The sequence below is a fragment of the Xyrauchen texanus genome, chromosome 1, assembly GCF_025860055.1.
Source record: "Xyrauchen texanus isolate HMW12.3.18 chromosome 1, RBS_HiC_50CHRs, whole genome shotgun sequence".
Lineage (NCBI taxonomy): Eukaryota > Metazoa > Chordata > Actinopteri > Cypriniformes > Catostomidae > Xyrauchen > Xyrauchen texanus.
The window spans coordinates 46,477,300-46,501,377 of NC_068276.1; the positions used below are offsets into that span (position 1 = coordinate 46,477,300).

The 24,078-nt window shown below is 36.6% G+C and overlaps 2 protein-coding genes across 4 annotated transcripts in view; both read right to left on the bottom strand.

Moving 5' to 3' along the window:
• The window catches only part of LOC127648982 (tetratricopeptide repeat protein 17-like), a 24,599-nt gene extending 9,315 nt beyond the window's left edge, over positions 1 to 15,284 (bottom strand). The window contains exons 1-15 of one of the 2 annotated variants that reach the window (XM_052133850.1): positions 15,096 to 15,284; positions 14,590 to 14,679; positions 13,391 to 13,560; positions 13,170 to 13,281; positions 12,935 to 13,066; positions 11,404 to 11,513; positions 11,046 to 11,193; positions 10,699 to 10,838; positions 8,782 to 8,942; positions 8,470 to 8,582; positions 7,884 to 8,030; positions 7,457 to 7,572; positions 5,800 to 5,950; positions 5,534 to 5,605; positions 4,620 to 4,844 (exon numbers count right to left, since the gene is read on the bottom strand). In XM_052133850.1, the coding sequence (XP_051989810.1) occupies positions 4,620 to 4,844; positions 5,534 to 5,605; positions 5,800 to 5,950; positions 7,457 to 7,572; positions 7,884 to 8,030; positions 8,470 to 8,582; positions 8,782 to 8,942; positions 10,699 to 10,838; positions 11,046 to 11,193; positions 11,404 to 11,513; positions 12,935 to 13,066; positions 13,170 to 13,281; positions 13,391 to 13,560; positions 14,590 to 14,679; positions 15,096 to 15,281 (2,073 nt within the window). In that variant the 5' untranslated portion in view covers positions 15,282 to 15,284. The remainder of the gene's footprint in view (positions 1 to 4,619; positions 4,845 to 5,533; positions 5,606 to 5,799; positions 5,951 to 7,456; positions 7,573 to 7,883; positions 8,031 to 8,469; positions 8,583 to 8,781; positions 8,943 to 10,698; positions 10,839 to 11,045; positions 11,194 to 11,403; positions 11,514 to 12,934; positions 13,067 to 13,169; positions 13,282 to 13,390; positions 13,561 to 14,589; positions 14,680 to 15,095) is intronic. The other variant, XM_052133859.1, reaches the window with a different exon arrangement.
• Positions 15,285 to 15,633: 349 nt separating this feature from the next.
• LOC127649429 (protein regulator of cytokinesis 1-like) lies at positions 15,634 to 23,526 on the bottom strand. 2 transcript variants are annotated; one of them, XM_052134520.1, is made up of 14 exons: positions 23,407 to 23,526; positions 22,334 to 22,466; positions 21,920 to 22,042; positions 20,682 to 20,915; positions 20,393 to 20,563; positions 20,105 to 20,254; positions 19,298 to 19,445; positions 19,072 to 19,208; positions 18,875 to 18,970; positions 18,644 to 18,790; positions 18,418 to 18,528; positions 17,685 to 17,792; positions 17,379 to 17,555; positions 15,634 to 16,419 (listed from the first exon to the last, which is right to left on the bottom strand). In XM_052134520.1, exons 1-14 carry the CDS (start codon positions 23,415 to 23,417, stop codon positions 16,348 to 16,350), a joined length of 1,818 nt encoding a protein of 605 aa, XP_051990480.1. In that variant the 5' UTR covers positions 23,418 to 23,526; the 3' UTR covers positions 15,634 to 16,347. The 2 variants fall into 2 exon arrangements, with proteins under 2 accessions (XP_051990480.1, XP_051990472.1); XM_052134512.1 differs by having other exon boundaries at positions 17,379 to 17,558.
• Between the last annotated feature and the right edge of the window lie 552 nt (positions 23,527 to 24,078).

A 24,078-nucleotide genomic window follows, 5' to 3' on the forward strand; every position in this document is an offset into this window, starting at 1 on the left:
CACCCAAAAATGAAAATTCTCTCATTATTCACTTACCCTGATGCCATCCCAGATGTTTATGACTGTCTTTCTTCAGCAGAACACAAATGAAGATTTTTAGAAGACAGAGCTCTGTCAGGTCCTTATAATGCAAGAAAACAGGTGCCAGAACTTTGACGGTCAAAAAGTCACATTTATGCAGCAGAAAAGTAGTCTATGTGACTCCAGTCGATCAATGAATGTGTTCTGAAGCGAATCAATAGGTTTATGTAAGAAACAAGTCGACAATTAAAATTCTTTTAACATTAAATCTGTGCTTCTGTCCAGGGCTCTGATACTGTTTGAAATGGCCGAACTTTCACATGATGTTCGTTCCTCTTGTGAATAAGTGCCGTTTCCAAATTCTCGCGTGAACTCTCAGATGCACTTAAGTCACGCAACGGTAACTTGCTGCGTCAACTGCTGGCAGAAAGCGATTTTTAAAAGTTAATAAGGTTTTAATTATCTATTTATTTTTTACACAAACATATCGATTTGCTACAGAGCACATTCATTGATCAACTGAAGTCACATGGACTACTTTTATGCTGCCTAAATGTGTTTTTGACCATCAAAGTGCTGGCACCTGTTTACTTGCATTATAAGGACCTGACAGAGCTGTCTTCTAGAAATCTTAATTTCTGTTCTACTGAAGACAGTCATACACATCAGGGATGGCATCAGGGTAAGTGAATAATGACAGAATGTTGATTTTTGGGTGGACTATTCCTTTAAGTTAAACAGAAAACAAATGTATACTATTTTTTGTAATCTTTTTTTTTTTTTTTTTAAACGATGTAAACATGAGAAAAGGACTAGTCATATCAGTCTTAAAGAAAAATCTGCTTTATTTTTCATATGGTGATGGAATGGACATTAGTGGGCACCACCACATTTAGATCTCATGACTGATAGTACTTTATTTAAATAAAATCCCTTGTAATTGGATGCGATTATTTGAAAAATATTTCATAGTGATGATGTTTTCAAAATTAATGCCATGAATCATTTTATCAATTAATTTTATTCAAAGTCCAGTAAACATAAAACAAGCTAAATCAATATTGCTGTGACCACACTTTGCCTTTAAAATGGCAAAAATTCCCCTTGATACACTTGCACACAGTTTTTAAATGTTGTCAGCAGATATGTTGTTCCAAGCATCTAGGAGAACTTGCCAAAGTTCTATGTATTTAGACTGTCTCAATTGCTTCTGTCTCTTCATGTAAAGCAGAAAAGAAAAAAAAACATCTTAAGAAATACATATATATAGTTGAAGTCAGAAGTTTACATACACCTTAGCCAAATACATTTAAACTCTTTTTTTTTTCACAATTCCTGACATTTATCGTAGAAATCTTTTCCTGTCTGAGGTCAGTTAGGATCACTACTTTATTTTAAGAATGTGAAATGTCAGAATAATAGTAGAAAGAATGATTCTTCCATCACATTCAGAAGTTTACATACAATTTGTTTGTATTTGGTACCATTGCCTTTAAATTGTTTAACTTGGGTCAAACGTATTGGGTCAAGCCTTCAACAAGCTTTTTGCAATAAGTTGCTGGAATTTTGGCCCATTCCTCCAGAAAGAACTGGTGTAAGTGAGTCAGGTTTGTAGGCCTCATTGCTCGCACACACTTTTTCAGTTCTACATACAAATTTCCTATCGGATTGAGGTCAGGGCTTTGTGATGTCCACTCCAATACCTTGACTTTGTTGCACTTAAGCCATTTTGCCACAACTTTGGAGGTATGTTTAGGGTCATTGTCCATTTGGAAAACCCATTTACGACAGAGCTTTAAAATCCAGGCTGATGTCTTGAGATGTTGCTTCAATATATCCACATAATCTTCCTTCCTCATGATGCCATCTAATTGCCTTTCTATCAGCCTTTCAGGTTATGTCGATATAAGGCACGTTTTACTGTGGATATAGATACTTGTCAACCGGTTTCCTCCAGCATCCTCACAAAGTTCTTTGTTCAACGTTTTATTTGTAAAATGGTTTAATGTCTAAAGGCTAGACATCTTTTCTGGAATTTTCCAAGCTACTTAAAGGCACAGTTAACAGTGTATTTAAACTTCTGACCCACTGGAATTGTGATATAGTCAAAAGTGACACAAATATATATATATATATATACATATACATACACACACACAGACACACATATACATATATAGTGGATATAAAAAGTCTACACACCCCTGTTAAAATGCCAGGTTTTTGTGATGTAAAAGAATGAGAAAGATAAATCATGTCTGAACTTTTTCCACTTTTAATGTGACCTATAATGTGAACAATTCAATTGAAAAACAAACTGAAATCTTTGTGGGGGTAAAATTAAAATGAAAAACCTTACAATAACCTGGTTGCATGTGTGCACACACCCTCTTATAACTGGGGATGTGGCCGTGTTCAGAATTATCCAATCACATTCAAACTAATGTTAAATAGAAGTCATTACACACCTGCCATCATTTAAAGTGTCTCCGATTAATCACAAATAAAGTTCAGCTGTTCTAGTAGGATTTTCCTGACATTTTCTTAGTTGCATCTCAGAGCAAAAGCCATGGTCCGCAGAGAGTTTCTAAAGCATCAGAGGGATCTCATTGTTGAAAGATATCAGTCAGAAGGGTACAAAAGAATTTCCAAAGCATTAGATATACCATGGAACACAGTGAAGACAGCCATCATCAAGTGGAGAAAATATGACACAACAGAGACATTACCAAGAACTGGATGTTCCTCCAAAATTGATGAAAAGACGAGAAGAAAACTGGTCAGGGAGGCTTCCAAGAGGCCTACAGCAACATTAAAGGAACTGCAGGAATTTCTGGCAAGTACTGGCTGTGTGCTAAATGTGAAAAATATCTCCTGTATTCTTCATATAAATGGGCTATGGGTGGTAAGACGGAATCCTTTTCTTACAAAGAAAAACATCCAAGCCTGGCTGAAGTTTGCAAACAAACATAAAATCAAATCTCCCAAAAGCACCATCCAAAAGTATGTTCTGATGAAACCAAGGTTGAACTTTTTGGCCATAATTCCAAAAGGTATGTTTGGCGCAAAAACAACAATGCACATCACCCAAAGAACACCATACCCACAGTGAAGCATGGTGGTGGCAGCATCATGCTTTGGGGCTGTTTTTCTTCAGCTGGAACCGGGGCCTTAGTCAGGGTGGAGGGAATTATGAAAAGTTCCAAATACCAGTCAATTTTGGCACAAAAACTTCAGGCGTCCGTTAGAAAGCTGAAGAGGAAGTTCACCTTTCAGCACGACAACGACCCAAAACACACTTCCAAATCCACAAAAGCATGGCTTCACCAGAAGAAGATTAACGTTTTGGAATAGCCCAGTCAGAGCCCAGGCCTGAATCCAATTGAACATCTGTAAGGTGATCTGAAGAGGGCTGTGCACAGGAGATGTCCTCGCAATCTGACAGATTTGGAGCACTTTTGCAAAGAAGAGTGGGCAAATATTGCCACGTCAAGATGTGCCATGCTAATAGACTCCTACCCAAAAAGACTGAGTGCTGTAAAAAAAAAAAAAAAAGATGCCTCAACAAAGTATTAGTTTAAGGGTGTGCACACTTATGCAACCAGGTTATTGTGAGGTTTTTTTTCCTCTCAAAGATTTCAGTTTGTTTTTCAATTGAATTGTTCACGTTATAGGTCACATTTAACGTGGAAAAAGTTCTGACATGATTTATCGTTATCTCATTCTTTTACATCACAAGAACCTGGCATTTTAACAGGGGTGTGTAGTCTTTTTATATCCACTGTATGTATGCATGTATATATATATATATATATATATATATATTAGGGCTGTCTTTTTAATGCGTTAATTCAGTGTGATTAATTTTACAACAAATGTGTTCAAAAAATTCAAGCAATTAATCATGCCCCCGGACCAAAAGGAAGATTCCTGAGAAATTCAAGCTTTAAGTACAACCTGTTTGCTCCAGGGTGCAGAAAGCAAAAATTCTACAAAATTAAAATGGGCAAAGCACTTTACAGAGAACAAAACAACCCTTCAGTACACTACAAGGATACGTTCATGCATTCAAAACACAGCTTGGTGCGCAAATCCGAACCAAGTGATCTCCAGACGTGTTCTTCTAAGTATTAAACTACGTTTAACTTGACACATTGACCTAAAAATGTTTATGTTTATGACCCAATGCAACCAATGTGAAATGCTCCAATAGCATCTGTCGAATGCAGATGTACACTGACGGTCCCTCATAATAAATCTCTGAATGATTGACAAATTAAATAGCAAAATGAATTGCTGTGACCTATATGCTAATGATTGGCTTATGTTCAATAATATGCAAATAAGCAATACATTGTATTCTAAAGCCGATTTTTGTATTGCCTATTTATATATATATAATTTATTTATTTTTAGTAAAATATTCATACATACATATATCGATGAGAAACTTTAACAGAATTTCCCATTTCAGATATTTCAAATGCATTAGCAAATGGCTCAAAGGAACTTGACCCCAGTCTAAATGTTTGAATTCTAGCTTGCTCTTTAAAAGCGGTGGTGTTCAACAGTCCCTATTAGTCAGTGTCAGTAAATACCTCAGAGTGGTTGATCTGCAGGGCCTGTTGCAGCAGCTCATAGGCCTCATCATGCAGGCCGTAGTGCAGCAGCAGGTTAGCGGTGTTGACCAGCGGCATGTCTCTGTGCTGGGGAGGAGCAGAATGCAGCGCCTGACGCAGGCACACAAAAGCTTGTGTTCCATTTCCTTTGGCACGCCAGAAAAGACCTGCCTCATTCTGCATCAACCACTGTGGGCCACTCATCTGAGAGAGAGTTAAATGTAAGCTAAAATGTTGCTACTGGTTTTAACAAGCCTTGGACACTTCCATCCAACTCGTGTTATTTTGTATTATTATTTCTTTGTTTGAACATACCATTGTATCTTCTCTACCCTTCCAATTTTAACTGTCAGACACAATTTGAATCTTATTTTTTGGCATCCAAACCAAGGCAGATAACAACATTAAACATTTCAAGATGTTTAAGTTGGTGTTGTCAAATAGTGACAGTCCAATATATGGGCCAGGCCAATTAACTGTCCAATATTTGGTCTTTTTAGATCATTGGCATTAGCCCATTATATGTGTCAGTTCCAAAATATACGGACAGCTTTGACAAAGGATGGTGCACATTTTCTGTTTTCAAGTAATTTTAGTCAATTAAGACATTTGGGGGATTTTTAAATATTAGGTGAACCAAGTAGTCCATTTGATTTGATCAGTTCTGTGTTTGTTTCATTTGCTATTATATAATGGGCAGCCACCCTGCTCACAAGATGTCACCATCTATATCAGCAATTAAACCCTTTGTAGTCAACCACTAGTATCAAAGTTGATTTCCCCATTACTTTAGAAACTTCTCAATTTTGATACTTCCGATCCCATCTGTACTTTCCACATCTTCAAATTTCCCCATTTGGGGAATGAGCCATGTTACTGAAACAATCTTTTACCTTGTCCAGAGCCTGAGCGATCAGTGCTCCAGTTTGCTCCAAACTCTTTCCACCACTGCGTTTCAGCAGCACCTGCTCCAAACACACATTCACACATAACCCATGTGAGCCTTGAGTAGAATGACTCACCTGTGGAAACACAAAACTCCTACATACCTCCCCTTGCTCTATCTACCTGCACTAATAGCTCTGGCAAGCTAAGGGTGCGGTATTTTTCAAAGAAAGAACTAATTTAGACTGACAGCGTTGACTAGCCAGTCTCATACCTCTGAAGCATGTGGATCAGGCAGCTCCTTTTCTAAAGCCCAGACCACAGAGGCCAGAGGGTCTTCAGCAGTGCCATGAGTCTTAAAGCTGCAGTCCAGAGTTTTTGCTGGTGGTGGGGGACTTTTGTTGTCCAAGAGGATATTCAAAGCCCTGGAAACATGACATGAATAAAAAGCATTTGGATTAACACAGTATAATTACAAGAAAGTTGAGAAGAATAAAAACAACACGTATGTACAGGTTTCATACTTTGACCAATTAAATTCCATCACTATTCCATGGCCTTTCCAGGAGAGGTAGACACACAGTACAAAGTTTCTGACAACCTCATATAAATGTGGGAGTGAATCCCTAACATTTTCATTCCAAGCGTGTATGGAATACAGGACTGACTCCCGCTTTTGCGACGATTGACAAGTGATCACATAGCAATACTGCAGCATCTCGCGCCTGTGAAACATGAATGCCACCAGTTTAACCCATTTTGAGTTTGCTGTTTTTTGAGCAAAGAGATTATCCACCAGAGATGTATTATCATCCGACAATGTTTCATTAGCTGTCGTCAACAGAATCAGAAACAGGTATAAGCACTAAAAGGTGAACTGACAACCGAATTTAGCTGCAGTGTGCACGTAGCTATAATTGACTGATACTGATAACCAAGGTGGTGGAAAAGGCTGATAACCAATTAATTGGCCGATATGGGCTATTAATACTCTATGAGCAGTAATTCATTAACAATAGTTCATCATTCAATATTAGATCATCAGTGAATGCTTGTCAAGTGTTCATTTTTTTTGCCATTATAAAAAAAAAAAATCCTTTTCTCTAGCGACACAGTCCATATTTAAAGGTTATAAAAATAAAAAAGTTTAATAATGTCTATGCTTCATGTGTTTTTTTTAATAACTTTCTTATATGAATAATTGTAATTTAGTCCATAATAATCTTTGCGACAGAGACTTGGCTCTATTTCAATCCTCTATATGTAAATATTTAAATGTAAATTTTTTTAGCCTGTTATATTATACCATACAAAGGTTTTTGGCCACAGAGCAAGATGGAGGAATAAAAAACAATCTGCGTTGATTTTTGCCAATAACCGATATTTCCAAAAAGAAACGATCGGCAAAGATTAATAGTAAAATCGATATATTGGTTGATCTCTGCTTTCCAGTAATGTGCAATTAATTGATATGGATTTGTTAACGTTAATTTTGAATCAGACTATTTTGCTCATCATTCGTTCACCATTTTGACCTATTCATTTATTCAAAAGAATGATTCGCTCACAAATAGAAACCACTATGGTTTGTGACATATTTTTTGCACAGAGGAAAACTAGAAAAACTATTATTCACTACAGTATTTTTTCTATGGCTTTTTAGATTTTATCCATTTCCATGACTTCCCTCTGGCTTTTCATTTTAAATTCACTGATAAGTTTTTCATGACCATGGGAAGCCTGTATGTTGTATTTTGGAAATATAAACTAAACAGTACAATACTGCAATTTTTTATTCCCTTAAATTCAACAAAAATCATTATCTAGTACAGTGAGAGAAACATGTTGAAGGGTTAAGCATTGTCAAGTGTGTGGTATTGTGGTTTCTATTGCTGGAACATGATATGTAGAGTTTAAGTTACATGTCTTACTTAAAGTTGCGGGACTCAGGAGACAGGTAATAGGTGGGCAGTAGGTGAGCAGGGGGAACCGTTGAGAATTGCTGTGCACAGTCTGACCTCTTTGGCCACAGCACTCTCTGACTCTCCTATTCACACACAGAATGCAATCTTTACTGTAAGACATACAAGACCAATACAGAAAATGTGCTCTAACTTACATGCATGCATGTAAACAGAACCTTTATGCTTTCAGTTCCCAATAAGAAGTAGCAATCTGTCATACATGCATTTCTGCTCAACACATTTTGATGATATTTAAAAACATTCCACAAATAAGATTCCGCTGGGCCTGCTGATGACCTGCAGTGTACAAATTTATGTCAAACTACACCCACCCACACACACACACACACACACACACACACACACACACACACACACACACTGAAGCTCTTACATCAGAGGAGGTGGTCTCCTTGTCCCAGTGGGCTGCAGGTTCACGTCCTAAGGACATGGTGTAGGACTGCAGAGGACTGTGACTATCATTCACACTCAATTCAGACACAAGAGCAACACTGCTGGCTATGGAAACCTCCTCGCCAAACTACACAAAAAACATTTCCGAGAGAGGGAGAGATCATCAACATTTAAGCAATATCACACAAGCAAAAATACTGAAAACTGTTCTGAATCCAGTACAACAGCATCAAGAAGTTAATATCAAGTAACTGACATTGAACAATAAAAGCCAATGCAGGATCAAGTGGGCAAGCAGAGTGATACAAGAGCAAATAAATCCAGTGCTGTTATAAAAAATATCAGCACTCCTCGAACACCCTTTGGTTATCCAATCAAATTGGTGGCTGGAACAAACTGTTGTATACATAAAATACATTCTTTTAGACAGATGCACAATAGCAATATTTAAGAGTCTATATTGCTTCAGTATTCAATCTCATTACTAAAATAATGCATTCAAAATATAATAATTTATCACTGTGACACAGTGAAGAGATACAGTAACAGTTTGTTTTCTATCTAACCTGAATGTAGTGGACATTTTCAAACAGTTCTCCACGGTGATATCGTACAGGCAAGTCAAAAGGGCAGTGCAGGGTGGACTTCTGCTGGCCCATGTGACACATTTGGTGGTTTCCTGAAACATTGCATGAAAACATAACAGGTTATTAATATTTGTGTGGGCAACAGGGGAACAAAACCAATGTGGCACCAACAACATAAGATCAGGCAGGCTTGCGCAACCATGAAACTTGTTTATCTTCTTTAAGTCCAGTCTTATTTCCGTGACAGAATCTGTTTGACAGGAATAGAAAGGTGTTGAAATGCAGTCTAACCTAGTTGTGCTTCTTTAGCCATCTGGGTTTCGTGAATGATGTTTCGTAGGATCTGCTCCTCTTGAATGAGTTTGTGTTTGTCCAGCATCTCCTGCTGTCGCAGGTAATTATCATGTTGCTTCTGGTACTCCTTCAGTTCATTCAGAGTACGCTGCAAAGACCTGCACAAAAAGACAGAAGCTGCTTATGTCGGTTGTCCCACACTTGTTGTTCCGAACTACAGTACGGTTACAAAAATACTATCAATATGAGAACCACCAGATGCTGTTTTTCAACCTTTCCTAGGGAACAAAAGTTGAAAAATAAAAGTTAGAAATGGAGAACTATGCTCCTTTGGTTTTGATTTTGTTTATTTGGCCGCTCCCAAATAGAGCTGGTGATTGACAAAGATTTCCCGATTCAATTCCGATTCACAAGATCTCGATTTAAATAGATTCCGATTCAATAACGATTCATATGGGTATATTTCGTTTACAATGTCCATTTTGCTTACATATGAAAGTCATTCTCTGTAAGCTAATGTTGCTAAATATAAAGAGACTTTCTAGCCTTATACGTAACCCTTTTAGTACAATTCGAAAATACAAATTTAGCAAATTATCCTATTTAATCTGTAGAACACATGCTAAATCATTACGGTCTCTTTAAAACTACCAGTATCAGCCAGTGAGTGAGTGGAGTCGCAAAGTTTCTTTAACGCATCCTTGCAATGTGCAATTAGAATTACATTTTTCTTTCAACTGACTGTAAAGAACAGAATAGGTTTTAAAAGAAACATTATTCAATGACAAATGGATTACATGGATCTCGTCTTTGGACACAGATTAAAACCACATTTTCACTCTCAACAAAATCACAATAAAAGTATCTCTGTGCCAAATTTACTGACTACTATACTACTAAAATACTGGTGAGTGAAATCTGAAAGTTTACAAGCCAGTGGCTAATCACTGATATTTTTGGTCATATAGCAAATAATTGTCAATATGGTATTGATTTGATCACTTTGTAGAGGGTTGCCACAGAGTAAAGGATCGTTCTTCGTATTTAAGAATCAATATCAAGATCATTCAAATGAAGATTGCAATGCATCAGAAAATCTATATTTTTACCAAGTCCTATCAATGGCAACACAACAGTTTCACAACAATGCAAAATAAACATATTCAATAGTACAATACTTTCATGTTGCATTCATATAAATCAAACCTGAGCCTTTCCAAATGGACTTGTGTACTTTTTTAATATCTTGATAAAAGTGGAAGTGTCTTAAGCATATTAGACACATTTGATTAAAATGGTTATTTTATATATTTTGTTTTAGTGTCAATAGGAAATATCAACTTTAGATTTCCCAAACATCTTTTGAAAACAGAATAAAATAGAAGTAGAGCAAGGAGTCCTACAACAGATGGTATGACCAGTAAAGAGCCCAGATCTCAACATCGAGTCAGTCTGGGTTTACATGAGGAGACAGAAGCAACTGAAATGGCCTTTATACATAAAACAGTGCAAGTTCTCCAAGATGCTTAGAACAACCTTGGAACTGGTGCTGTTTTAAAGGCACAGGGTGGTCACATCAAATATTTATTTAGTTTTTTTATTAGTTTACTTTTAATGCCATGGCATTATTTTTTAAAACATATGCTTTATAATTTTTTTTACAACTGCCTAAAACTTTTGCACAGAACTGTATGTGATAAAACACTTCAATAACTGGGTTATTGGTCCATGTTTTGCTGAGCAAATACAGATGAAAAGGAAAGCTTTAAGCAGAAATATGCCATTGATGAAAAAACATGTAACACTCAATGCCATGTTAACAATGCCTCAGGCAGTTCTTCAAGAGACATGGATAAATCACACTGAAAAAGACAGTCAAAATCATGAGTCAACAGATCATCTCTTGTCTGTTACCGGTGTTGAGCCTCAAGCCGCTGCTCCAGCTTCTGCTGACAGAGGACAGCATGTTTCCTCCTTAGGGCTTGCTCAAAGCCTGGCTGAGCCTGCAGGGCCTGTTCATAGCACAGCACTGAGTGATTATACTCCCCCAACATCTACCAGAGAGACAAGTGGACAGGAAAAAATTAAACAGTATGCGAAGTTAATTTGATATGAATAGGGTAAACAGATACTAAAGCAAAGCTGTAATTTCCTTCCGTTTCCAGTAGCCTATGCATGATCACAGAGGATTGTGAGGAAGTCAGAAAAAGTCTGAAAGCATTTTCAGAAACCACTCTCTTTCTTTCTCATGCTGCACTCACAGCGTAAATGTTGCCCAGGGTATAATGGCTGGTTAGCAGATCTGCGGTGAGATCCAGAGCAGCATGCGCAAGGATAGCAGCGTCAGCTGAGAAGTGTGCTCTGTGAAGTATGTTTGCCATATTGACAAAAGCAATGTCTTTGTACTGTCTGCAAACAGGAAAAAAAAAATTTTTTGCAAATGAATGCAAAACAAGCCAACTCTCTGGTGATATTAACAATACAGCTCATTGTGCAGGAGGCAAAAAGAAAATGATTTCACTTTCAATATGTTGTTACTCTGGTTTCAAGCACTGATTCCAAAGTACTGTTGTGCCCCATTATACATTTGCCCTTTGTCCACGTGTTATTTTCCTTTACCTTGGAGAAAAATGGAGGGCGCGGACCACACAGTCCACAGCTTGCCTCGGTTCATTCTTCACCCGCCAGTAAAATGATGCCAGGTTGTAAAGCACCCATGAAGAGGAGTTCTTTACATATTGAAGGAAGTGAGGAAGAAAACCCAGTTATCATTAATCTTCAAGGGAGACATCTTCAGAATGTTATCTTGGAATATTGGGAACCACAGGAAATCAAGAGTCATCGGGGTCCCACACCTTCTGACCAATAATACATTTAAATTATTTTTCAGCTGTTAATGATTACTGTACAAGGATTTTTTTAAATCAATTTAAAGAGATTTCATTACATATAATCATTAGTGAAAAATGTCTTTAATTAGACACAAAACATTCAGATTTGATGTGGCTCTAAAGGGGATATAAGATTCAACTCTTTATGCCCGCATGTACCCTCTGAAGATGACAACTTTGTTCCCTAATAGGAAACGGTTACCCTCATGCTGGATTTCTTACAAACACACTACAAAAAACGATTTCCTTTATTAGTATTTTTGTCTTGTTTTCCAGTAAAAATATCGAAACATTCTTAAAACAAGATGCATTGGGGGCCTGGGTAGCTCAGCATGTATTGACGCTTACTACCACCCCTGGAGTCACAAGTTCGAATCCAGGGTGTGCTGAGTGACTCCAACCAGGTCTCCTAAGCAACCAAATTGGCCCGGTTGCTAGGTAGGGTAGAGTCATATGGGGTAACCTCCTCGTGGTCACGATTAGTGATTCTCGCTCTCAATGGGGCACATGGTAAGTTGTGATTAGATCGCAGAGAGTAGCATTAGCCTCCACATGCTGTGAGTCTCTGCGGTGTCATGCACAACGAGCCACGTGATAAAATGTGTGGATTGACTGTCTCACAAGCTGAGGCAACTGAGATTTGTCCTCCACCACCCAGATTGAGATGAGTAAACCCCCCCACCACGAGGACCTACTAAGTTGTGGGAATTGGGCATTCCAAATTGGGGGAAAAGGGAATAAAAAATTCAAATAATAAAAAATACAAAAAATCCAAGATGCATTTACTTGACAAGCAAAATGGCAAAGATATTTTGACTTATTTTCAAAAGAACTAAATTTAATTATGTTTATGCTTAAAACAAGAAAAAAATAAGGTTAGGAAAATAAACGTATTTCTATGGGAAAACAAATATTTTTTTCTTGTTTTAAGTAAACAAAAAAATAAAACAATTAAAACAATTATATGAGAACAAGACTAAATATCTTATTCAGTTTTGCTTGTCACATAAATATATCTTGTTTTAAGAATATTGAGATATTTTACTTGAAAATAACAGAAAAAGACAATTAATAAAGAGTTTTTGAACCACAAAGGGCAGTATTTAGCCAATAAAATATATTCGATCAAAGCACTCACTATAGAACGTTACATTACCTTTCCAGGCAAAGAAATTTAAATTTTAAAATGTATGGTTTTTCAGGTTTTACATGACTGTGAAAACCTTCACATTAATAAATCAAAAAGCATATAAACTTACTCTCATCAAGGCCTGATGTATCCGATGCCCAACCTCGTCCAAGCTCTGACCCAGTTTAAGAGACAGAGAGGTGAAGATTGGGTCATCCTTTGAAAGCAAGGGTGATGTGAGGTTTACCTTCTCTTGTACACCCTGAGAGGAAGAACAAGAGATTCAAAGACATCACGCACGCATAAGTGAAAGGAGAAATGGACAGACAATTATGATGGTAGCGTAAAGCACTCATTACACTTACCCTGAGGTGCTGAAATGCATGAATGCTGTAAGGAAGGTCTGTAATTTTTGCACAGTCAGGTTTTTCCAGGTCTGGAGGAAGAGGTGACATTTGATCCAAATAATCCACTGGACTTTAACACAGAAAAAAAAATTATCCCAAACTGAGACCTAAAATGACCATTGCTTAACCATGAGATAAGGATTTACATGCCCGTAATAGGCAAAGCAAACTACACTGACTTTATATCTTTGCTCTCCAGGGATATAAAAGTGCCATCATAGAGGTCCAAGTCTCCAAGTGGAACTTTAGCTGTGACACAGTCAGCATCTTCTTTATAGTGCCGCTGCTCTAAACCAGTATCCCGGTCTTCGTTCTCTTCTATGTGGATTTTCTGAGCAACTAGCTGCTTCTGTAAAGAGAACAAAAGCACACTGTCAGAGAATAGAGCTTTTAATCAAAGTTTAGGGAAAATACATTGAATTACATGAAGTTCTCCCAAAAATGAAAATTCTCTCATCATTTACTCAACCTCTTGCATATCCCAGATGTGTGACTTACTTTCTTCTGCAGAACACAAATTAAGATTTTTAGAAGAATATTTCAGCTCTGTAAGTCCATACAATGCAAGCGAATGGCGACCAAAACTTCGCAAATCCAAAAAGGACATAAAAGTAATCAACAACACTCCAATGATTTGTCCATGTCTTAAGCGATCCAATCGGTTCTGGGTAAGAACAGACTTTCATTGTACATCTTGCAAATTGCAGTCTCTAGGCATGATCATGATTTGAAGCTTGATTACACTTCCTAGTGATTGATGCATGCGCAGAACTCCAAATGGTGCTAGGATGTGTAATCAAGCTTCACATCATGTTCGCCAAGGAGACTGCCGATGTCAAGATTTATAGTGAAAAAAAAAAAAAAAGAGTTATACTTTGGTCTGTTCTCATCCAAAATAGAGTAGATCACTTCTAAAGACATGGATTAAACAACTGGAGTCGCAAGGATTACTTTTATGCTGACGTTGTGCTTTTTTGGTGCTTTAAAGTTTTGGTCACCATTTACTTGCATAGAATGGACCTGTAGAGTTGAGATATTCCTCTAAAAATCTTAATTTGAGTTCTGCAGAAAAAAATAAGTCATGGAATGGCATGAAGGTGAGTAAATGAGAAAATTTTTGGGTAAACCACTGGAGTCTTATGGATTATTTTATGCTGCCTTTATGTACTTTTTGGAGCTTTCAAGTTTTCACAAGGAATTCACAGAGATCAAAGACATAGGCCTAGTAAATGTGTGTGTGTGTGTGTGTATATATATATATATATATATATATATATATATATATATATATATATATATATATATATATAGTGTGTGTGTGTGTGTGTGTGTATGTATGTGTAATAGTTTTGATGAATGTGAGCATAAAAACATCTACCTCTAACTTCTTGAGGTAGTTCACACGAGTCTCTTGCTGCATGAAAAGAACTAAATGATGGGGGTGTTTCAAGTTTAGAGGGGAGTCCACCTGAAAATGAAAGAGTAGACGAAAGGCGAAGGCAAAATCAATGCACACACAGAATTAGTCAAAAACACAGATCTGTTAGATATCAGGTCAGCGAGGACGGAGGATGGTCTGAGTTACAAGATCGAGAACCACAAGCCGCATATCTAGAAGCCAAAATAAGGTTTTGACAGCATTACTTAATCACTACATATGAGAGCAGATCTCTATCCAAAGCCCAGTGATTTCATGGCAATTAATTAGTAAGCAGCAGTAAACATCGGTCATCACATTAGTTACACTGAGCTCAACGCAGACAGTCCAATAAAGCTGTGTTAGTGAATAATAATCAGATCTGACGGTGATTATTGAAGCTCTCAGCTAACTATTCTAATGTAAATATGAGCGTCAGAGAGAATAAACATGACACACTCGCGTACCTGCTGTTGAATTTTGCCGTCCTCCGTCACCACCCAGTGGGTGGTGGCTCGTCCGGGCTCGGCTAACAGGACCCAGATAAAAATGAACACTGGTCCTCGAACGGACAGGCACCAGAAACGATTATTAGATGAACGAGTGCCAAGGCATTTGCTCTTGCCACCCGCCATCTTTCTACGGTCTGTCATTCGACTCACGTCATTCACCAACATCTGCTTCCGGGTAACAGAGTGAAGCCACCTCCCCCACACACCGTTCAATAATATTTTTTTTTGGATGCGTTACTAAAGTTGCAAAAGAAACCCTTCTAACACAAATTATTACTTTATAACACGTGTTTAGTGTTTTCTTTTCTAAAAGGATACCATATAATTCAACTTAACTTATTAAATGTGAGAAATTTGGTTGGCAAAGTGGCCGTTTTTTGCTCATGTATACCGTATTTACCCATTAAAAATCCTGTTAACAATACAAAACATCTTTACATTGCAAAAAAAAAAAGAGAAAGAGAAATTCTTACCACACATTTTTATTTTTCCCCTCAATAAAATTTTCCAAATTCATTCGATGTTTTTTTTTTTTTGTTTTCTTTTCAATTCACATGATTCAAACGAGTATAACAGTCAATGTAACTCTTTCCAAGATATATTTAGCCAGTTAAATCATATGTAACTTTTTAAAATGCTTATTTTACTTTGTTATAATTTTGTAATGTGCTTTGATCTCTTCAACTACACATTTTTTTCTCTAGATATTAAAGCAAACACTTTAGACATTTTGATGTACAGAAGGTTGATTGTCAAAATTATTTAACTGACATAAGACCACCAGAACGTTTAAAGGTAAACTTTTATGTACTGTAGTGAAATGTTTAATTCTACAAAGAATACAATAAAGACTTTTTTACAATAAATTGTGCAAAACATTAAAAGGCATTTAATAAAACACACTGTGCTTTGTAATGTAGCCAATACTGAGAAACAGTTCTTAAAATATATTTTTAAGCTTTAAAATGTTTGGTACAGCTGACCAGTAGCATTAAAATGTACATTGACATTTGTTAAATTACAGGCTACATAAAACAGTGCTTTTCCAAGTGTTAAAGTGAACATACATGAATCCATTAGAAACATTTAAATATAAATTACCTTCATTTACATACAAAATGCATAGCTAAAGCTATAAAGAACAAGAACCCAAAAGCCATCATTTAGCAGTTTCCAGTCCTAATAGCAAGTGTTGTCTGCAGCAGAGTTACATTTGAATGATGGTTGAGTTCAGAATTTCAGGCATGTGTTTTGATTTAGATGACTTGGAGAGGTCTCGCTGTGAAAATAAATAACGGATTACAATACATTTTTGACCTCTAAATATAACTGAACAGCCCTATTTAAAACATTCTAGACTACAATCTGAAAACATTCATGTGGCAAAATGGAGACAGAGGGACAGATAATGTCAGTTAGGTATTACATTAATATGTTGATTACAAAATAAGATAGTCTGGGTTAGAAGTGTGAATTAAGAGTTGAAGAATACATGTGAAGAATGAACGTCCAGTTCAAAGAGATGGCAAGAGAATGTCCAAGATTAAATGATCATCAGCAAGTACACATGCACCCCAATTATGTGCATTTAGTGTGCATGAAAGGGTAACATTTCATTGTAAATGGTCTGCACTTATATAGCGCTTATTAACCTAATGGTATTCAAAACGTTTCACTGTGACTCATTTACACACACTCACACACTCTCTCTCATTAATATATTACAGAAAGTCTGTTTGGGGTGTGAAACAGCACTCATAAGCTCAAACTATATTCAGGTTTGCTGATTTTGTTTAGGATTATACCAGCATAGGAACTGATACAAAAATAAGTGGTCCAGTATTATGCTTTCTACAAACGGTGTTAATCTCATACAGTTTAAGCCTTCAAACTTCTTTCAAAGAGGTGAGCTCGTCGCAATAAAGCATTTAAATAGTGTTGTCCAAATCGTGGGTGTTTACCTTGTGTGTTTAACCATGCAGTTACAAAGGGAACATTTTATCTATGCACTGTATGGAAATGTATCTCAAACAAACCTTAATTTTATGGATTCAGGCTTGACAACATCCTTGAGAAACAAGTTTTTTTTATTAGCATAATATTATGTCAGTATCACCAATCATTAAACAGCCATTTACACAAATCTTATCTTCAAAACCATTGTAAACTCAAGCTGTTGCTCTCTTTGAATGGACGGAGTTAGTGATAGAGATACGAGGGAGGAGACAACAAATTTACCTGAAATTCTGAATAGGTGCTCGCAACAGAGTTAATGCTGAAGTTACGCTGTGGACTTGCTGGGACCTTCATAACCCCACCTACACCACCAGTAAGATGACAGATATTCTCCTTATTGCGCTCTAGCATACCCGGATGAGGAGGTTTACCATGGACTGGAGTCCTCATTGCATTACCCTGCTTTGAAAGAAGACACATAAGGGCAGAAGAAAAGTGACACATTGCCTTTGTTAATCAGTAACAGATGGTGTACATTATTTGAATAAAAGCTTGAGATCAATAGTTCTGTTATAGTCGTGCACTGACCTTGCTTGCTGAAATCTGAGGGCGCGATATAGGAGAGTGACAGACAGTACCACCAAAGACAGTTCGAATAGTGCTGTTAGAGGTGCCAGTACTGGAAGTAGCGTTTAGCTGAGGAAAAGCCAGTGTTAATACTGCAAGAGCCATGCCGTAATTTATAATGTATTGTTTATGAAGGTGTGGGATGAGAACAGGAATATTATATTAAAAGGAATGGTTCACCCAAAAATGAAAATTCTCATTTTATTTACTCACCCTTCTGCTATCCCAGACATATATGACTTTCTTCTGCAGAACACAAGATGAAGACTTTTAGAAAAATATCTCAGCTCTGTAAGTCCATACAATGCAAGTGAATGGTGACCAAAACTTGAAAGCTCCAAAAAGTAAATAAAAGGCAGCAAAAAAGTAATCCATACCACTCCAGTGGTTTAATCCATTTCTCCCAAAGCGATCCAATCAGTTTTAGGTGAGAGGAGACAAAAATTAAACCTTTTTCAAAGATTCAAAGTTTTGGTCACTATTAATTTGCATTGTATGGACCTACAGATCTGAGACATCTTTATAAAAATCATCAGCTGTGTTCAGCAGAACAAAGAAAGTCATTCACATCTGAGATGGCATGAGGGTGAGTAACTGATGAGAGAATTTAAATTTTTGGGTGAACTATTCCTTTAATCTTCAAATGTATTAAATCTGCTGGCTTCACCACTAAGTGAAATCTTACTATACTTACTTTTCGTGCTTTACAAGGCGTTGTGCTGCCCAGAAATCTTCGTTTAGTCGGAGTCCGCACCACAGTGCCATAGACCATGTCCGACTCTGTCTGCTTGGTCTTCTTTAGTTGCTGAACAAAGCAAGAGGGTGCCTGCATTATTATAACATCTACCAATATAAAATTGCATCAAATGCAACTCTGGGATACATACTTCTTCATACACCTATTAAAGTGATGTACACACCCGTTCCTGTTTTTCCCGCTCCTTCTCCAGCCGGTATGACTCCCACTGATCAGCAACAAACTGCATAAACTTCTGACCATTCACCAGGAATTCTCTGTTTTGTTCCTGCTCCCACTGCTCAATCTCAGCCTTCAGCTTCTTTTCAAGCTAAATGAGACAGACTGGATTACAGCAGTCTTAGTTTCCTAAAGGTCAATTTTATAATGTAATATGGATAAGAGTCATGATTACCTTTGGGAGGCCTTTGACCAGGTCAGCGCGTTGTTTCTCCTCCTTTAGAAGGTTTCCCCCTCTGTTGGTAAATCTAGATGGGTCTTTGGCCTTTTCCTACCAAACAAAAACAACAACAAAAACCTATCCATTTTAGATTACGCAAAAAAACATCTAATGAACATTTTCAGCATGACATTGCACTTAGTTTAACTTACTTCAAGCTCTAAGAACAGTTTCCAACTCTCTTCCCAATTGTGAACACCTTCAAAGAGTTCTTTATGATCCACATAATATTGTTTGAGATGCACAGTTTCTGCATCATGTAAGCTCAGAAGCTCTTCGCTGAAATCATCTGAGAAAAATAAAATAAGACATCCAGGTCATTATATAATTACAAAGACAGGCAAAATTTTAAGTGTCTTTTAGAAAACTACAACCCACCATCATAATAGGGCACAAAAGCTTGCCGTTGGTCAGCACTAAAAAAGCACATATCCCAGAACACTGCAATCTCCTTCCGAATGGCCTCAATAACAGTTTGGATATTTTTAAGCTTCAGTTCCTCAAGACGTTTGATCTCAGATTGTAGCTGACAAAAGAGAGCATATTTTCATCTTATGTGTTCAATACATTGGATATCTTTAACTACTTCAATGACACCTTAAACAGTTTATCCAAAAATGAAAACTGTCATTGTTTGCTCACCCTCATATCTTTCCAAACCTACTTTTCTTCATTTTTCCGTGGAAGAAAAAAGAAGCGGTTACTCAAAATGATAGTATCAGTCACCATTCACTTTCATTATATATTTTCGCGCTGATAGGTTTGCATGAATACGTCCCTTCCGGTCGGGTGGTCACATACGGTCAAGTCGGATGAGTTGAAATATTGTAACGCAGCCAAGGCTCAAATCGGATCCGAAAATGTCGCATCCGGAGACGGTCGGAACCTCACGCAGGCCCCATATGACGTTGGAAATGAATGACTTCCAGTCTATCGTCTGTCATTTTTTAGATGCAGTGAAAAGGTGGATTTACATCTCCTTTTGTGTTCCACAGAAGAGAGAAAGTCCTACAGGTTTGGAACATGAGGGTGAGTAAATCAAGACAGAATTTTCATTTTTGAAAGAACCAATCTTTTAAAGTAGTGTTGTATAAAGAAGGAAAGTCAGCTTTAAGGATCAACCCACAATATTGTGTGAAATATATTTGGTATACAGTAGAAGCTACAAGCCCAAAGGTTACTAACAGCTTCCATATTTCTTTTGTTTGACAGGGTCATGTATTCAGAAATGGCATCACGCTCATCCTGTGGAATCTGCAACCTTTCCCAAAGTTCCTGGATCTTCTCTCGATAAGAGCCACAAATGCACTCATTCTCTGCCTTCCTGCTCTCCAACTTAAAAAATACAAATAATAAAAAAAGATATATTATTATGTGTGTGTGTGTATATATATATATATATATATATAATAAAAACTATTATACATTTGTTAATTAATAAGTTCAGTATTTCAGAATGAACTTCTGTTTTACCTGGTGAAGGAGGATTTTGAGTGAATCAATGTTTTCTTTGGACAAACAAAAATTCTCTTCATCTTCACATACTACATCCTTTTCAAAACTAGTCTCAGGCAATTGTTCTAGATCGTCCATGCAAAGTATGATCTGCTTTTTCAGTTGGACAAATTCGGTATGTCTCCATTCCTTAAAAAATAAATAAAATTGTACATCAAACTGAACACAATACTTTAATATATAACTTAATAAAAAGCATAGGAACATGAGCCAGTGTTTAAAACAAGCACTTAATTTAATGTTTTACTTTCTCAGCAGTGAGGCTGGAGATGTGTTGACGAAAGGTCTCCAGCTGTTCTATAGATGGGACAGAACTGGCAGAAATTGAAAATGGTTTGGAGCAGAGAATGTCACAGAGATCCTGATCCTGTTCTGTAAAGGCTTTGAGGGCTTGCATTCTCTGGTTTTTCTCTTTTAACATCAGTTCAACATGGCTCCGGAGGTCTTTTTCCTGCTGGAGCATTGTATTACATCTCTCCTCCTAAAATGATTAGAAACCACAAGAAAAGTGTGACATTTTTTGTTTCTTCCTTCTTTAATGTTAAAGAAATCATTCACCCAAGATGAAAAATTTCTCTTCATTTATTCACCCCTCATGCCATCCCAGACTTGCACTACTTTTAGCAGTACACATAACAAAGATTTTTGGTGGAATATCTCAGCTCTGTAGGTCCATATAATGCAAGTGAATGGTAATCAGACCTTTGAAGCTCCAAAAATCACATTAAGGATTAGAAGTTATCCATAATATTCCAGTGGTTAAATCCATGTCTCCTGAAGCGATCCAATTTTAGATGAGAACAGACCAAAATATAACTCCTTTTTCACTATAAATCTTGACATCTGCACTCTCCTTGGAAATCATTATTTCTAGTTTGATTACACTTCCAAGCACCATCTCGCACACTGCACATTCGTCCATCCCTAGGAAATGAAATAGAGCTTGAAATCATGATCGTGCCTAGAGACTGCAATGGCAAGATGTAGTGAAAAAGTAACATTTTGTTACATTTGACAAGCATGATGGTACTCTGTCCATCAGGTGTCAATGATTGACAGCCTTAGACTTCTTTGTCAGTTGTCTCTCACAGAAAATGGTAAGTGTAATTTACTCTTGTAAACAATTTCCATTGCTCGGGGTGATGTTACATTTTGGTTAGTTTTCACCTAAAACTGATTAGATTTCTTAAGACATGGATTAAACCACTGAAGTAATTTGGATCACTTTGATGTGGCTTTTATGTGCTTTTTATGTGTTTTGGAGCTTCAAAGATTTGGTCACCATTTACTTGCATTGTAAGGACCAACAGAGGTGAGATATTCTTTTAAAAATCATTATTTGTCTTCTACATGAAAAAAAAAGAAATTCATACACATCTGGAATGACATGAGTGTAAGTAAATGATGAAATAATTTTTATTTTTGGGTGAACTATTCCTTTAACATTGGGGGCATCTGAAGTTTTAATTCAGAGTAAATACTTGCCTGTAATGGGGAAAGCTGCAATTCAGAGCACAGTTTACTCAACTCTTTGCGACATGTCTCAATACTAGTCATCAGACGTCTCCGCAGACTCTCCTCCTCTGCAATCATCATGTCCAGAAGACCCTAAGTGCATATGTTGTGTTAGTTTATCACTGAAGCATCTTTAAAAGAGCACAGCAGTTGGGTTCCAGAAGTATAAATCCCATTGATTTTCTACAAAAATGTAAAACATATAACCCTTCAAGACAGAGCAAGCATAAGGTTGAGGTAGTTAAGCAAGGATATATGCTTCTGTAGAAGACACACAGTATGTTAGTATGATTCCAAATTATGTATTTGAAATAGTCTTTTCAGATTTTTTGGGGGGGTCTAAAGGATTTATCCACTAAATGATGCTTCAGTGCACTCACTCACTTTGACATGATTCCTAACCACATTTGTTCTCTCTAATCGCTGATCTTCTGGAATGCCGATCTCCTCCCAGATGTCCTTTAGATGGCAAAGCGCTTTATTCAGACATGCCACTGATTCTGCAGCAATCACCTCACTAAAATCATTGAGACAAACAACAGGTCACAATATGACCCAAGACATGACAGATAATATACATTGTTGATAGACATATTTTAAAGTAACATCTATAAACATCAAATGGAATTAATTTACAGATTTGTAATTTAGATCCACAGGTAACACTTTATAACATTTAAATAACAAATACATTAAATCAACAACATTAAAATAAGGTTACATTTGTTAACAACATTATGGAACATAAACTAACAATGAACAATAGTTTTACAACATTTATTAATCTTGGTTAATGTTAATTTCAACATACAGGAATACATTTACAAATCAAACGTTGTACTTGCTTGCAAACATTAGTTAATGCACTATGGAATAACGTGAACTAATAAATTAACAAATGTATTTATATTAACTTGCATTAACAAATATTAATAAATACTATTAAAAAAAAATATATAGGTTGTCCATTGTAGTTTATGATATCTAATGCATTTACAATTGTTAACAAAAGTAACTTTAATAAAAAGCGATCCTATTATATCAAATAATCCTAAACAGATCTTTATATAATGTAAATTAAGATATAGACATGTCATTACATTTTGATTCAAATATATGTTTTCATATTTTAATGTAGGCCTACGTTAACTACATGTTAAACACCGACCCACCCATGCTCAGATCACATAGGCAGTAAAAATGCCAGCATGTTCTCTAATAATCGTTGGCCAATTGGACTAAAACTATACCAGTACAAACCTGTCAATCCGTTAGTAGCACTACATGCATGCACCTACGAAATCCATCGCCATTTAATGATCGTGTGTGAAACTAAAAGCTTCAGCAATGCCATTTTCAAAACAAACTGTCAATAAGTGTTCCCTCCGTACATTTAGTTCTTAAATAAACAAAATGATCAACCCACCATATTATGAAACACATGTAAATATACTAACCTCTTCCTCATCGTCGAATACCAAGACGAGGCTTTCAATTGTTTATTTGTGTTTTATAAGAGAATATTTGACTGTACAGTCTTCGCGTTCGCACTTGTGCGCGCAACCGTTTCTGTCCGATTCAAAATGTGCATGAGAATAGCGCCGCACATCTGATTGGCTGGTTAGCGCTCCACTGCGCATGCGTGAGAATGTGTCAAACAGACGGATTGTTCTCATAAACAAAATAAAATAACCACTCCTGTTTTTACATTTATGTAAACAAAATAACCACTGCTGTTTTTCCCCCCATGAAGTTTAGCTCAGAAAAAGTGTTCAGAAAGAACACTTCTATTTTACCGTTTATGTAGAAATATCGTTTGTAATAATAATGTTTTATCTGTACATACATATATTTATGGCTTTGAATTGTTCCTTTCCCCTGCATTAACTTTTCTCTATAACCTTTTAGCTTAATTTTGTGCTTTCTGTTTCCATTTTTTTTAGGAGACTGCATGGCTAATGCATCTTAAGGTTTATAATATACTGTTGTGCATTTAAAGGAATAGTTCACCAAAAAATTTAATTCTCTCGTCATTTATTCACCTTCATTTCATCCCAGATGTGTATGTCTTCCTTTTTGAAGAATATCTCAGCTCTGATGGTCCTCACACAAGTGAATGGTGGCCAGAG

What these genes read in the sequence shown, in the direction of transcription:
- LOC127649429 (XM_052134512.1), bottom strand. An exon ending in CCAGCCTCACTGCTGAGAAA is followed by an intron (nt 20,564 to 20,681) that starts GTAAAACATTAA and finishes TTATTTTTTAAG; the next exon opens with GAATGGAGACATACCGAATT. An exon ending in AACTGTTCTTAGAGCTTGAA is followed by an intron (nt 18,971 to 19,071) that starts GTAAGTTAAACT and finishes TTTGTTTGGTAG; the next exon opens with GAAAAGGCCAAAGACCCATC.